The sequence below is a fragment of the Rhamphochromis longiceps genome, linkage group LG12, assembly GCF_057381845.1.
Source record: "Rhamphochromis longiceps isolate RC_006_pf linkage group LG12, R_longiceps_female_GT1.1, whole genome shotgun sequence".
NCBI classification, from domain to species: Eukaryota; Metazoa; Chordata; class Actinopteri; order Cichliformes; family Cichlidae; genus Rhamphochromis; species Rhamphochromis longiceps.
In genome coordinates this window covers 23,268,709-23,285,657 of record NC_140568.1, presented here as the reverse complement: position 1 = coordinate 23,285,657, position 16,949 = coordinate 23,268,709, and the positions used below count along the sequence as shown (strand labels likewise).

Genomic DNA, 16,949 nt, shown 5'->3' with positions numbered 1-16,949 from the left:
GCTTTAATCTGAGGGTGTCCACAGTCAGATCGGATGAAGGGTTTAGGAGTTTCAGCTCCTCCTGCCAACCTCTTTTTAAAGTGACTCAAAGGCTATTTCATGGGCAGATGGTGGATAATTCTTTATTATGTCATTATCATTCAAGCAGATAAAAGCCCTAGAGTTGATTTGAGGTGTGCAGCTTGCATTTGGAAGATTTTGCTGTGAACAGACAGCATGAGGGGTCAAAGGAGCTCTCCATGTAGTTGAAACAAGCCACCCTTAAGCTGAGAAAACAGAAAAAAGAAAAAAAAACATCTGATAAACTGCTACAATATTAGGAGTAGCAAAATCTACAGTTTGGCACATCCTGAGAAAAAAAAGAAAGCACTGGTCAACTCAGGAACGCAAAAAGACCTGGACATCTATGGAAGACAACTGTGGTGGATGATCGCAGAGTTATTTTCATGGAGAAGAGAAGCCCCTTCACAAAAGCCTACCAAGTGAACAATACTCTCCAGGAGGAAGGCGTATCGATATCCAAGTCTACCATGAAGAGAAGACTCCATGAAAGTAAGTACAGAGGGTTCACTGCAATTTGCAAGCCACTCATAAGACTGTGGCTTATGAGTGGCTTGCAAAAAAACCAAAAAAAACCCCCAAAAAAACCATCTAAAAAAGAATATATATAACAGTTCTGGAAAAACATTGTCTGGACAGATTAAACCAAGATCAACCTCTACCAGAATGATTGCAAGAAAAAAGTATGAAGAAGGTGTGGAACAGCTCATGATCCAAAATATACCACATGATCTGTAAAACATGGCGGAGATAGTGTGGTGGCTTGGGCGTGCTTGGCTGCCAGTGGCACTGGGACACTAGTGTTTATTGATGATGTGTCACAGGACAGAAGCAGCCAAATGAATTCTGAGGTGTTCATATACGTACTGTCTGCTCAAAACCAGCTAAATGCAGTCAAATTGATTGAGCGGCATTTCATAATACTGAAACACACAACCATAGCAACCCAGAAGTTTATTACAGGCCAAGTCTGTCGTCTGATCTTATCCCAGTTGAGCATTTCACTTGTTAAAGACTAAACTTTGGACAGAAAGGCCCACAAACAACAGCAACTGAAAGCTGCTGCAGCAAAGGACTGGCAGAGCATTAAAAAGGAGGAAACCCAGCATCTGGTAATGTCCACGAGTTCAAGCATTCAGGCTGTCATTGTCAGCAAAGTATTAGAAATGAACGATTTATTTTCAGTTATTAAATTTGTCCAATTACTTTTGAGGCCTTGAACTGATGGAATTGTGTTAAAACGATTTCGTTGCTCACATTTTTATTCAATGTTTTTGTTCAACACGCTGAATTAAAGCTAAAAGTCTGCACTTCAACTGCATCTGAGTTGTTTCGTTCAAAATTCATTGTGGTAATGTACACAATCACAGTCAGAATAAAGTCGTCTCTGTCCAAATATTTACGGACCTGACTGTATGACTTGCCTTCACATGTGCGAAGAATAGTTCACCTTTAAGCTCACTTGCATTCCAAAAATGAGCTGACATAACCTCAGCAGATGCAAAGTATATTGCAGCTTGTGGAAAATAAGCTGGTGACAATGAGAACTGGAGAAATATTAAAGAAAAAAAAAACTGCCAATACCACATTTGTGGAAGGAGGAAACGGAGGAAGGGAGGGGGGAAGGGCCACGGAGACTCCATCCATGTACCAGAACACCAGTGAAGAAGGACAGGTGAGGTGCAGTGCGGTCGGTAGTGGGGTTACAGTACAGTTAGAGGTTTCATGAGTTACATGCTGTTTTAGTTTACCTTACTAGATCGTTTCCAGTTCCTTCTCAAAAGCATGGTCTGTAAATGAGACAAAGCGGTTACAGAAAACCCCCCAGTATCTCCCTTTAAAGGCTGAACGGCCAGAGGTTAAAGGGCATGGAGGTCAGTGATAGGGGTGTGAGGGGGACAGGGAGAGTAGGGCAGCCACAATCATGCAAGTTAAGTGAGTGTACAGTATAAGCACTCTATGGAGTCAGAAATTATTTATTTGTATAATATACACTGGTGCCTGTTGATAAATTTCACACATTTTAATAATTATTTTCTATACACTTGTTCTTCCTGCCCTTTTCCATCGTAGACCCAAGCAAAGGCAGCACCTAAAGCTCTTACCTGCTTACATATTTGAATTATTCTAATTAAGTATTTCACTTTGCTGGACACACAAATAGATTTTGTGGTGGCAAGATATAAAAATCTCCTTAAAATGCATCGAGTCTTCTTCACTGCCTCGCACTATGTCACAGATTTTGGCCCTCTCTGTTTTTGAGAAAAAAATGAAGAAATAAATCCCATCGTGTTAAACAAACGCTCATCAACTTTAATATAACTGAGTAAAGTCCCATTGTTGATGCTGAGTTGTCATCGGTTGCTCGGGGATCTCAAAAAGCGAATTAAAGTTATATATTCCATCTTACAGGTTCGTACCAGTAGATGGCAACAGAGAGAATTTATTACTATAACCTTGTACTCAATTTTTCACAGTGGGAGAAATCCAAACTGGTGCTTAACCTAAATAGAGTTTATTTGTTCTGTCAATTGTGGACTCTCTGAACTACAGTAGCAAATAAGCTGCAGAATTAAGACATCAGATCAAAAGGAATAAAATATTTCCCCCATGACTCTGCCTTGGTCTGAATCGAGCATGCAGGGGTCCAATTAACCAAACAAATAATTGAACATAAATAAATGCAACTCCGAAATCCATTGCACGTCCGCAGAGGCACGAGCTAACATAATTAGGAAAGAAGATCCAGTGCTCTTTGAACATGCAACTTTTCCACACAACATATTCATTACACTTTAGTTTATGCATATGTATTTGCTGAGTTGAGTTTCTACTAAGTGAGGCTGAACGAAACCAGCACATTGTTCTTTAGCACAACTTGAACTTCATTTATGTCCTAAAACTATTGACCTTTCTAGTGTCTTTCAGAAAAGTGATGCTAAAGTGAAGGATTAGGAATATGATTCATCCATGTTGATCTACTGTAGGGATGCGATACTCTTTATTTTAAAATAAAAGAGTGATTCCCCCGAAAAAGGAGGATTTGTGGTGTATGCATGAAAAGACAGAGATGAATGAAAAATCAGAGTTATTATAGATTTCCAGATTTCTTACAGCATCCCTCACGTCTCCCTCCTTTGGTGTCAGAGTAACGGATAGTTCCAGGCTGCCCAGGTTATGTTCAGGGTACTGTGGGTCCTTCAGGTCCAGTGTCACGTCCAGTGCCCTTTGGAGATAAACAATAAGCCATATTCACATGTTGTTTCCTGTACATATATAGTGTACAAGCAGTAAAATGCATTGTGGAAATCTGATTAAAAAAATTCACTCTGTGACGTTATTAGTGAATTTTATGTTAACATCAACACAGCCAACATAAACAAGTTATCGAGCTAATTTAACCTTTTACTAATTCGCTTTCAAGGTCTTTATACAGTTTTTACGGCAGGTGTCTTAACTTGTCATAGGTGTAAAAGCGCTGAGTTATACTTGCTCTATGACCTCTTACATGAGGTCATATTCTCCTCTGTAAAAACAGTATATTGTGTAAGCTGACTTCCCATCATACTGATTGCCTACTAGGGCAACCGATTAGACTGGACTCATCATTATTATCAGAAATAACACCTGCATATAGCAAGAGTAAATGTGTGCTGTTGCCAGTTTAGATTCACCCAGCCCCTATGTGACTAGAAATAAAACAAGCCAAGGTAACCAAAGTCATATTCATGTGCCTTTTCCCTGAGATGTTCACACTATATAATGCAAAATAATCAATTCCACTTGAGATACTATACTTTATACTGTAACAAACGGCTGTAAAAACACAGTACACTTAGATTATCAAAAATATTGATGGATCTGAGCTACTTTACAAACTTACATTATTCCTTTTGTTTTTGTAAGCTTAGATTTAGATGTACAGTACTTATAAAGCCAGTTACTCGATAAATTTTACTGTATTAAACTCTTAATATAGATTATAATGGAAACACGAAAATGACCATATGATACCAGTCTATCAGCTCATTGTATTATAAAGGTCATGTTCTATATTATATTTAATTTTACAGTAACAAACTGTAAAAATAAATATGTCTGTACATTACTTTAAATAACAGGGATATTTGTTGCAGTGTATGTCTGTCTATGGTTTCACAGGCAAACGTTTAGCTTCATGAAAATATGAGCTGAAGTACCAAAGATTGCCACTAGAGGGAAGTCAAAGACTATATCTACTTGCTAGTACAGGCTTTGAAGGCAATCCATAGATACAGAGTCAATCAGACTGCTTACTTAATAGGGAATCAAAAAGACTAAGGGTGTAAAAGTGCATTAAAAAAAAAGGCAGGTAATAAAATATTATAAGTCAAATAAGAGAAAGAGACCTCTGATGTTCCAGTGACTCCAGATAGAGGTATGCTGAGCCCATGAAATCATCCTGAAGTCCAAAGTCATAGTCAAAGACCTACAAAGGGACAAATATAAAGCAGCTACTTTAAGTACAGCAATGGTACAAATGAAGACCGTTTACCCTTTATAACTTCTACAGAAATATTTAACATTAACTTAAAGAAAGACATTTTAGAGCTAGGTGACATATAGGCAGCACGGTGGCACGGTGGTTAGCACTGTTGCCGCACAGCAAGAAGGTCCTGAGTTCAATTCCACCATCAGGCCGGGGTCTTTCTGTGTGGAGTTTGCATGTTCTCCCCGTGTTTGCGTGGGTTCTCTCCGGGTACTCCGGCTTCCTCCCACCGTCCAAAGACATGCAGTTTGTGGGGATAGGTTAATTGGAAAATCCAAATTGCCACTAGGCGTGAATGTGAGTGTGAATGGTTGTCTGTCCCTGTGTGTTGGCCCTGCGACAGACTGGCGACCTGTCCAGGATGTACCCTGCCTTTCGCCCTATGACAGCTGGGATAGGCTCCCGCGACCCTGAAAAGGATAAGCGGAAGCGAATGGATGGATGGACTTATCTTCTGTACCTTTACATACAGTGGGTCCCTCAGGGTTTCCACCAGAAGGCTAACTCTCTCATCCCACACTGGGTTGAGGTTCTTATGGATGGTCTTGCTTCTAAACACTTCCTTCCCTGCAATCTTAAACTTCACGTATGGATCACTGGTCCCTAAGAAGAAGAAAAGCAAACACATAAAAACACACAGTCATATGTGATTAAAATACAATTCTGACATAGGCTGTCGATTTAAATATTGATTGGACAAAGGCATTTTTCATTTTCCCATTATTTTAATGGTCAAACTGGCATTACCTTCTTCACTTTGTGGAATTTACTGAAGAGCAGCAACTCTTTTGTGAAAAAATATTTGCTTCTGCCCACTGATAATAGAGTAATCAGGACTTACAGGATTTTGTCAAAATAAAAATAAATAAATACTGCCTCTGCACAATTTCTTAACATGAAAACTGTATTTTTTAATTTTATTTATTATTTTAGACTATTTTTATTTTGTATTATTTATGCCAAACCCCCTCAGATCAATTTTAAATACAAACATATGAAAAGCTTGATATGCTACTGTGAAGCAGGCTCGGAGAGAATCGGCCACGTGACTCAAAGTTACGGTCATGTGATACAAATATGAACGCTGGCTTTATATGACCACTAGGTGACGGCATTGGTTCGTATTGGTGTTATTCTGTGGAGCACAAACTGCAAACAGGCACCGATGCTTACAATGAATGCAAAAACAATTAACTTTAATGGGATCAACGAACCAACCTAACAAATTTCCCACGTGTGGGAATAAAGGTTATCTTATCTTATCTTATCTTATGTTGTCTTATATTACATGGAAGCAAATAAATCTAATTTTAACCCATACAGAAATAATTTTAGATCAAATCAATAAAATGTTATTTTACAGCTGTATCCCATTACTTAAAACACAAGCTGCACTCTGAGAGGTTATGTGCACATTTATACATGACTGGCTGTTAAACTTCTCGTATGTATCCACATGTATGTGAGCTACTTAAGCACTGATTCTACGATTCCTCAACAAGCATCTATATTGTTCAGGACAGTAAACCCTTCCCCTTCAGTCAATTAGTCAATTATAGTTTAAGGGCTTCACATACACAACAACACTGGGAAAAAAAACAAATTAAAAAAAATATTTATATATACACACACACACCCACACACACAATCCTGTTCAAATAAGTATTTAAGGAAGAAAAACTACTCTGTAAAGCCACTCTTAATGTGGCTGTACCTGACAGTGAGTAGTACAGTGGTACAATGAAAAGCACCAATGCTGACTCTATTCCTGTTAAGTCAAAACAAAGTTTAAATGCAAGAGCAAGGAAGTGTGTCATTAGGAGTTTCCTAAAACTGTTGGTAAAATGTGCTTCCTGAATCGAGGCTGTTTCAAAGTTTGGGGAATGAAAACCAAACTGCATCCTCAACTATTTTGTCTCTCTGCCTAACAGTTTGGCAGTGAAGGATCTCAGGGAGTGAACTGGAACATAACATGACAGATTGTCAGAAATGTTCGATGGTCCAAGACAGTGTAAGGCTTTATATACAAGAGCCTTTTAAAGTGGATTCTGTACAATACTGGAGGCCAGTGCAGAAACTATACTGACTTCCTCTTGGTTACTTGTGTTAGTGAACCTTGGAACCTCTAAATTAGCTACAGCCTGCTAATGTTTTTCTTTTCTTAGAAAATCCAGCCAAGAGAACAGAAATAATCCGGTTTACTGTAACTAAATGTATGAACAAGTTTTTCTGAATCATGGAGAGTCATTAAGGATTGCACTTTGGAGACAGTGAAAAGAAGCACATCTTGGTAATGAAATCTAAATTATGTGGGATTTGAAAAAAGAAGGTTTAAAATAACTCCAAGACTCTTAACTTGTGGCTTTAGTTTGTCAGCTGCCTAACTTACCACAAATGTACAAAGTTACAGTGCATTTTGAATGTGTCCCAATGCCAGCAGTTTTTGAAGACGAAAACAATTTTATTGTTGCAAAGTTATCATCTGTTGTCATTTAAAAGTTCCTCGTCATTTTTTTTGGTCTTCATTTACTGCATATCTGTTTTCAAGCATTTTCTATATCTACCCAAGGTTTTCTTATTTCCCCTCTGTTAATGAGTCTGCTGGGGAGTCTGTGCTTATCTAACATGATGTTCTGAGAGTAAAGGGTAATGTACTCTATACAGATTGTTAAAAAGAAAAAACCCTAGAGGCAAATTTAGTGATATTGCACTATATCTAAACAAAATCTGTTTGACTTGGGTAACTATAATTATGATGTGTAATATCTTCCAATGAAACAGTACCCTGATGTGACTGTTTATACAGTACGTGACTTGAATCACTGTTGTGCTATCATCCACTGTGACCAAAACACCAAGGGAGGGAATGGTAATATCGAGCAATTCTGATTTATCTACAAACAGAGATGTGCAGATGCACTCTACGTTAACGATACTTTCCAAAGTCAAAGGAAGAATGTTGACTATATGTTGTACATTAACATATGCTAAATATTGACAAGCAACAGAGATCAATAGCAGCCACAGAGCATATCTTTTATATCTTTTATATCCAACAATTTGCTCTGTTTTCTCTTAAAGAGCTTGAACTGCTGACTGACAGCACGGGAACTAGTGGATAAAAGCTTCTCTGCTCAGTGTTTGCACGTCTCATCAGTTCAAGATAGAGTCTTTCCCTATCATTAGCATGACAATACCAGCGAATATCTGACTCCTACATAACGACATTGCTGATGCTTATGAGAGGCAGTAAAGAACAGTAATGACACGACTTGTCGACTGGGTTATTTTGTCACTATAATAAAAATGAAGCATGAGTAATTATGTTGACGATTATCGTCAGTATAATTTTATAATATACTCAATAGTTTAACATATGCAACATATTAAGTGGTGTGTTTTTTCAGTGCTAGGAGGCTTTGCTTTCATCAGGCCAGTGTCTTTGCAAAGACACTGGAAAAGGTGTCTATTTCTTCACATTTAAAATGACTCACACACCCTCAAGCTCACTTGCAGAGCCACTAGAGACACACACGTAGCTTTTTACACACCGTTGCTCTTGACACGTTACTGCAAGGAAGCTGCGGCAGGAGGACACGAATGACAGGATAAGAAGAAGAAGAGAGGTAACCATATACAGCAAGTCACGTCAGAGAAACAAAAAGAAAAAAATCTAGAAAACGCTGCAACATCTTATATCACTGATATGAGCTGATAATTTATGAACTATCTGAAATTGTCCCAAACCACAGTGTGCAGCTAAAGGCATTATTTTCTAAAAGTGCTCCAACTTTCTTTCTCTATCTCGCTCTCGTTCTATATCCCAGCAGGTCAATATTCCTCAGACACACATCATTGATTCAGACCTTCTGCATCCCACAGTGCCAGCTTTATGAGACCATAAACACATGCAGGCTGAAAAGTATGAAATAGAAAAGGCTTTTGCTGTGGGTGGCCGAATATGAGTGAGAGTGGGTACAGCACAGAGGAGCGAGCAGAGAGATGCTTTCTTGGAAACCGACTGTTATGTATGACATTCATATCTGATTTTTCAAAAGACTGCACACTTGGGAAAAGCCCATAAAAATTAGGAGTTTTATGTCTCAAATGTGGGCTGTTGGGTAGATAGATCAATAAGCTATAGGTTTTTGTAAGAGGTGTCATGGATTGGTTGTCACGATCCTGGGTCAGCTGACCCAGCATTTTGAGTTTTTATATATTTTGATGTTTATGGTTTATGTTCAAGTTTATTAGGTTATATTTCATTCTATTTTGCCTTGATTGCCATTTAGTTCAGTGTTTCTTAGATCCATTTGTGTCATCTCCCCCTGTGTTTAAGTCTCGCTTGTCGGTTTGTCATGTTGAGTCTGCGTGTTTCAAGTATGCGTGTCCCATGTTATCAAGCTCTTGTCATGTCTGCGTCCCGTTATAGTTCCCGTTTAATTTTGAAGAGGTCTGGTGTCCCATGTTCACTGTGTTTACTTTCACTAACCCTGTAGTGTCATTATGCTCATTCTAATCAGCTGTTTTCCCATGTGTTTCCACTTCCCCGGGTCACCTCCTGTGTGCCTTTAGTCTGTGTGTTTTCATTCATTCCTCGTCCAATCGTCTGCTATCCTGCTATGTCATGCCATGTTTCCAGATCTATGAATCCATGCCAAATCTTCACGTTTCCGGTTTTCCATGCCAGATTTCTATGTTCACGTTCCAGAGTTTATGTTTAGACTTAGTTCTTCCCAGTTTAGGTTATTGTTTAGTGTCGCCTTTGACTTTTGTTTTGTAATGTTTTACCAGCCTTAATAAATGGCTCGCCTTCTGTTAAGTTTGAGTTTAGTTTTCGAGTATCTGCACTTGGGTCCACCTCCTCACTCCACACAGTCTGCATCCGCACACTGGGACACTGGTTTGCCAGGACATTTGTTCACCTTATGAGCAGAAAGCTACAGAACAGGAGGGACACTGGGTATAAGGAAAAACATGCAAAGGTCACAAAAATGGGTGCTCTGGGTACTGAAGTGCTACCATGGGAAAGTGATTACGAATCTCTGTCTTTCTGCCATTAAGTTGCACTTATGCTAATAAATATTGAGCAAAACATATGAGGTACTGAGAAGATCACAAGCAAATTTAAACTCTAAAGTCTTTAAATACACCATCTGGAAATCCAAAACCCAGCTTTCTGAGTCACATTTGCTCTTTCAGCTTTACACAAGGGGATTTTTAAAGCTCTTCCCTGGACAGGAAACAATCAGGTTGACTAGGCAAGTGGAACGAGGAAAATCTTGCTATCTGAGCAATGTTGATACTGGCTTGACATTAAAAAAGAAAGAAAGAAAAAAAACAGCTACTGAAGTGTGTGTTTTGCCTTTTTGCTTTAATAGTTATACTCCTAAGATAGCCTACACCTGTGAAGATTGAACAATGAAATAAAAAGAAATCATCTTATATGTATGTAACGTATTTTAACTGAACTGGTTTGGATGTTTAATTCATTGAATTGAATGGGTGGAAGAGTCAGCAAAGGAGGCTTATGGGACCAGATTCAGTAATGATAAAATTGGCTGACTCACATGAAGCTTCACCTACTAACATGATGCTTGTGTCAGCACTGTTGCTATGTTTGTGCGTCTCAGTTCATTTCAGTGAACAGGTCGGAAGCACTAAACTCTGTATTTGGAACAAGGGCTTTTCTCGAGCGCCGCCGGTGTAATCGAAAATCCATGATTTCCCCGAAATGAGATATTAAAGATTTGGTTTTCCTCCTAATCCTCCTTCCTAAAGCAAATCTTTGGCTCCACAGACCAGTGGGTAAGTGAGCAAAGAGATCTGACTGAGAGACAAGAAATTACCAAGAACACAAACAGCTAATGCGTGCTTCACATTCGCAGTGTTAATCTATTAATTTTGTATGATGCTTTTAAAACCAACCACAAAAACTGTGTAACAGTATCCGAGAGTAGAAATAAATGTATTTAAGAGAGGACTCAGAGGAGTACAGACCAGGTAAATTTGCCCCGGGAGTGGAACATCAACACATCTAAAAGCCCATGATACACTCTCAGCTCTCTGTCTTCTTGAAAGACAGCTGAGAACATAATCCACCAGACATTTATCTGTTCAGAACAACTAATGAGCACTGGCCATAAAAGCGCTGCTCTCTGTGTCACTTTGCCAGTAAGGCAAACTGCCATGTGGGACACCTGGGCCTGCAGTAAGAGCACGCTATCCACTATCCAATAAATAAATAAACAAATAAATAAAAACACCCACTCCAACAAAATCTTCAATTTCACTTTAAACGGTCATTTGAAAAAGGATTAACAAACACTCCAAAACAAGAAAACATTATTAGTATTACTCACACTCTTCAATTAAAGTTCAAGAGCGTACCTTAAGAGAATAATGTCAGCCTTTACTAAATGGGCCTTTAATGCTTTATTTCACTATCTGGAGTGCTGTATTAACTGCAGAGTAAGTTTAGAGGGCAAATCTATGACTGTACTTGAAACAAACTAAAGTGTACTCCACCACTGTGTACTCGTGAATGTTCACAGTGCACATTAAATCAAGAGTGGCTTCTCACTGTTCAAAGTATCAGTCTGAGCAGTTTTCAGTTGAAGAGCCCACAGCTCAAAGCCCGACTGCAGGTGAGGAGCGCCACGCTTGTTGGAGTTTAGGGCCTTTCTTTTTCCACCATTAAAGCTGTTGAATTTGTCAGCGTATGGCTCTATTGTAAAGTAAACTGAAGGTTCTGAGAGAGGTCAATGAGCTCAAATGGCCTGAAATGTGATGCGTGCCAGAAACACCACAGAGAGCCACATCAACTAAATCTTCACTCACCACCACCTGCGCCATTAACCAGATTTTCATCCCTGCAACTTTGTTGATTTCCCAAATAATTCAAAGAAATCTGAAGGATTACTATTTTGACACAGTGGAGACGATGCAGCACACAGGTTTGAGGAGACAGAGTGATCGAAAAACAGCAGCTCAGTTGATGCAGCTATTTTCCACATTTGGTATAATGTTGACAACCACTCTCATTATGACCTCTTCGGTTTCCTCTCTGTCTATTACCCCTTCATAGATCGCACAACATTCCCGCAACATTCCTGTGTTTTTCTTCTCTATTTCACTCCCTTCTGTCTCTCTTGAATAAATGTCTTCACTAAAACTCCCCAAAATAGTTTCAAGTTGATTTCTTGCTTTTGGTATTAATGCACAGCTTTGACATACACTCACATTATCAAAAATCCTATTCCCATCCCTCACGCAGCCTCTCATGTCATCATGTGGAAAAGCCCAGCTTTTCCTCCTGGGACAATGCAAACAGGATCTGCAGTCTCAATGTGACAAAAATCATGAAGCGTACAGCATCTCACTGTTTTTTCAGCTCATTGTTTCTGGTATTATGAGAAAATATTATAGACAATAACTTGTACGTATAATTTTCCAAAATGATGAACGGGAACACTGCCGACCTTGTGAAAAAAGCTTGTTTCTCATCATTTGCATTTGACTTTGCAGTACTCATTGTGAATTTGAGACACTTTCAAAAACTATGAGTTCCAGCTCCAGTTAAATGAGGCTGCCACACAGTCATTACAGGGACAGAGTGAAAATATAGACAAGGTTCATCAAAGTCTAATGCTTCCATTTAAAAATCAATTCAAGTGGATGCAAGTATCCCAAACAATGCTCCAATCAAACCCCTTAACAATCACTAATGTCTTAGGAGAAAACTCATCAAAGGAAATGAAGTTTGTGATTGTGGCATTCATGCACTCACAGTGAAGCAGTCATTCAAACCCCACTACAATATTCCCTTCTTGCTTTTTTGTGACTACCTCATTTCCATGCTGATGTGTGTTTCTGTTAGACACAGCCACACATTTAAGGACAAACACGCCTCTAGTTTATTATTCACGCAGGGGCAAAAAATGGAACAGTTTTAAACTAATGTTGGAAACCAAAGATGGTGATGTCATGCCTACTATAACACTGATATATCTGATATAAAACTGATATATCGCTTGACCTGCCCTTGATAGTTCAATATAAACCAGGTGACATGTCCATATCTTTCTTTCTTACTTCCTAAACAATCCACAAAAGGCACAGACCACGCAATTCCAGTACTGGTATAGTCCGCTCCACATGACACTATCTTAATGAAGGCTCTCTAATGACTTAATGAAAGGTGCTTGTTTCTGACTCCAGGGTGAAAGGTGTAATAAGGTGTAATAAGGTGTAATAAGACAACAATGGTGTCTGTCACATTGATTTACGCTGCTGTGCAGAATAATTCGTTATTCTTCTTCCTCATTTTCATCATCAATTACTAGATGCTCATTATACATTCATGATCAATAGCTTTATGTGTCAGTACAGGGCAGACAAACGGGTCTGAATTATTAAATGATAATATATGAGCAGTTAATCACATGTCAGCATAGGAGAGTGTAATAGTATGCTCTAAAAATACGTATAACACTCAATAAGAAGAGTTTTAATTTCGCTGTGAGGGGTGGCTGAAGGGTGGAGGTGGAAATAAATGGGCCTTTAACGAGTTCAGCAGTATAATCTTGTTTTTATTTCCTTTTAACTTCACAAAAGTTGAGTCGGCTGCACAGCAGGCCGAATTGATACAAAAGTAAACAAGGGAATCGATTTTTAAAGAAAGGAAAGTTCCGAGAGGGCTGGATTTGCTGATAGGTGCTAAACAAATACAAATGTGGCAGACAAAAACACAGAAACACACTGAACACATCAGAGAGACTCAAAAGCCAATGAATGTGAATAAAAGAGAAAGGAGGGAGCACCTTAGAGTGTGTGGGAATGCTGTTCCATAGTTTGGGGGCACGCATGGAGAACACATGATTTCCTCTAAGTGTGAATCTAAAGTGTGGGACAGCCAGAAAAATCTAATGAGCTGAGCTGAGGCACCTAAAAATGGTGTAGGAGTGCAAAAGGTCAGTGATATAAGGAGCCAAACTATGAAGGTCTTTACAGACAAATATAAATCAATTCTAAACCTCACAACCAAGCAATGGCGAGAAGCTGAAATAGGTGTAATATGATCTTGTTTTTTGGGTGCCTGTGAGGAGCCTGATGGCAGCATTATGAACAAGCTGAAGACGGCATAGAGAGCACTGAGTGAAACCAGAGTAAAGTGGCTCGCATCAGCCCACGTGAAAGAAATGGAGGCATAAATGAGAGATCACATAAAGAAAAGTTTTGGTCGTTGTCTTGACATCGATGGACAAGCTGCCAAAAAAAGAGGCCAATTTCTGTTTTAAGCTCATACGGCTGAAGCTCAAACTGCTTAAAAGCAAGAACTCCTCCCAACATCAGGAAACCCCCCTCTCCTTCATGCTACGCTTGGCACAAATACCCACAAGGAGTCCAAAGTCCATGCACTGGCAATACAAACTATGTGTTATATTACAGATTATACACTAGTGTAGTACAAAATCCAAAAACATACAACAATAAACCTGCCAACTATTTTCCCAAAATAAAGGTATGCAAATACACTGAGCAAAAATTTACCAACAATCTGATGTCAGGTTTGTAGATCCTGGCCCTTTGCGCTAACATTTTCAGTGAGTAAAGCAGAATGAATATAAATGACAAAACACCTGCTGACAGCATTAGAAGTCCATCAATAATGCATTATGTCATAATAAAACACCTGCTCTGTTATTCAGTCAATGAGACTAATAGTATTTTTTAATTATCAAATACAACAAAATTAGGTAAACATAAGCCAAAATCACAGTGTATGTGACTACAATACATATTAATGCAATAATTTTGACACTATAATAAATATATATATAAAAACTACCTTTGGAAATAAGTCAATCTAACATCTAATTTGTAGCATTTAGGAATTCAGTGTGATTAATCTCAGAAAACGAGACCGTACAAAGTTCTAACCTTGAAAGGCCCAGCTTTATTAACCTCACTAATACAGTGTGAGAAGATTTATTCGGAGTTAGCCAATAGGTTACCTGTCAAAACCTCTGTTATTAAGAACCACACTGGAGGAGGCTCACTGATGTGTGTCATGAGATCTGAGACAGGAGGAGAGAAAAATGCAGTAAAACTTCCCATAAAGCCCTCAGTCATGCTCGAGCTGCACGCCCAGAACGGGTTCACGTTTAGGTTGTAGAAGCTGTGTGTGGCTGCAAATATGACTGTGTGTGTATCCTGGTCTATGTGTAATGTCAGGACTGACTGATGGTTGCAGCTCTGGGGATTCCCATTAGGCAGAATGCAATCTGGTAAAGAGGCTGTACTGGGTGAGACTCCACATAAGGTACTTCATCTCGAGATAGTGAAATATTGGTTGAGAACCTGCTTCATTGCAACTGCACACAATCACACGCTCTGCGCCTCTTCTGATGTAAGCTTTAAGCTTACTTTCATGGCCTGAAATTTACCCAATATTAAGCTTCACTAATACTAAAGCCCAAAGTGACAGGTTAGATAGCAGCATGAGCATCCGACTCATACAGCTGAGCTGAACTAGCAGAGAAAGACAAAGAGAAGAGCGTGCACGGCTTGTAGGAGAATAGCATGGGAGGTGAGAAAGTAATTAAGGACACTTAAAATAAAACAAAACACAGCATGTTGCTAGTGGTGTCAAGCTCTGTCACTGTCACTGTACTTTGCAAACTGAAAACTAATCATTGCAAACCTTCACACTAATACCTAAGCCACAATCACAGTGCATACTGCCTCAAGATGAATTCATCTGCAGCTATCTACAAAGAGAGAGCCACAACACTGTTAATCACCCTGTAATAGTGTTTAGGCCTGCTTGTGCTCAGCTGTTTGTCTGTTCCTGCAGTAGAAGTGTACTTAATAGTCAAGTTTGCAATAATACAGGATGCATTAAATATTTGCAGCACCTGTGCTCCTCTCCTCCCAAATGTAGAAAAACACAAGGACAAACAACATTTGCATATTCAGTTACACTGTAGTTGCATGAAATAGTAAATTATTAACCCTCTGAGCTAAGCTAAACTCATCTATAAATCAATCAGCAGGAAGAAATCCTGGATTATGTTAAACATTTCTACAAACAGAGAGCTGGTGTTGAAAGTAATACTTCTAAACAAGAGACAAGTATTTTTCTAGAAGGAAACACATAGATGTAAATAATAACTTCAAAATGTACCCAAAATTAGGTTTCATAACATACGGCTGCATATTAAGTGCAAGATAGCGTAAGAGTATGAGTTTCGGACCGATACAGTTGAGGTGAATGAGCATGGCATCATGACAACGACAATAGAGAATAGGGCTGCCACGATTAGTCGACTAATCACGATTACGTCGACTATTAAAATCCTCGACGACTAATTTAATAGTCGACGCATCGTTTGAAGCTTTGTAAGATCCCAAAAAGATGCAGGAATAAGTAGTAGTATTTAAGAGTGTAATAACAGACTGAAACAGAAGATGGCAGCACTGCATGTACTACGGTGGCTGGGAAGTGCAAAGCGCAACAAATTAAAAAACAGCAACAAATTAAAAAACCGCAACAAATTAAAAAACCGCAACAAATTAAAAAACCGCAACAAATTAAAAAACCGCAACAAATTAAAAATCCACAACAAATTTAAAAACCGCAACAAATTAAAAATCCACAACAAATTAAAAATCCACAACAAATTAAAAAACCGCAACAAATTAAAAATCCACAACAAATTAAAAATCCTTGACGGAAAGGGATTGTCTGAAATACCGGAAGTGGCACAACGATTAGGCTTACTCCATATTTGTAGCTCAGAAAAGTGATTCGGGATGTCAACAAACGTTGAGAAACTCACACCTCACAGCGCTTCCTTATCACCCTGACGGTGCTTGCTGCACTACATAGAGAACCGGAAAATGTTTTGCCCGTTTTGTGGCGTTAGCTTCAGCCTCTTCACCCCTTTTTGTGCTTCCTGTGGACGGTCTCTGGAGCTTTTGCGGGACACAGACCAGGCTGAAGGATCAAACTCCCCGGGGACATCAAAACAAACAGAAAATTCTGAACAAAGTAATTTTGATATATTACTCACTTTTTGTTCTCTTCAGACAGTCTATGCTATTTCAGTTAAATAGCACGTTTATTTACCATTTTGGCTCCGGTTTCTGTTTCTGTTTCCTTATACTGTATTCTCGTCTACGTTTAGTAATGGAGAGTGCTAACCCCGTTTTGATGTCAAACGTTTTTCATTCAACCAGAACAAACATGTCCGTCATACAAGCAGTTCATGGAGTACAAAAAATCAAAATCCAAAGAGCGTCAGGCCTTCAGCTGTGGAGCAAAATTAAAACTCAAGCAACAGAGTAAACCTGTCAA

The 16,949-nt window shown here is 38.9% G+C and overlaps 1 protein-coding gene across 7 annotated transcripts in view; it reads right to left on the bottom strand.

The window, feature by feature from the left end:
• Positions 1 to 16,949, bottom strand: part of LOC146657274 (multiple C2 and transmembrane domain-containing protein 1-like) — a 147,222-nt gene that overhangs the window by 67,819 nt on the left and 62,454 nt on the right. For 5 of the 7 annotated variants that reach the window (XR_014914047.1, XM_085425252.1, XM_085425249.1 and 2 more), the window contains exons 3-6: positions 5,049 to 5,191; positions 4,449 to 4,528; positions 3,175 to 3,286; positions 1,812 to 1,850 (exon numbers count right to left, since the gene is read on the bottom strand). Coding sequence is in view for 6 of the 7 variants with exons in the window: in XM_085425252.1 (XP_085281378.1) it covers positions 1,812 to 1,850; positions 3,175 to 3,286; positions 4,449 to 4,528; positions 5,049 to 5,191 (374 nt within the window). In the remaining variant the exon portion in view is untranslated. The remainder of the gene's footprint in view (positions 1 to 1,811; positions 1,851 to 3,174; positions 3,287 to 4,448; positions 4,529 to 5,048; positions 5,192 to 16,949) is intronic. The other 2 variants (XM_085425250.1, XM_085425253.1) reach the window with 1 other exon arrangement.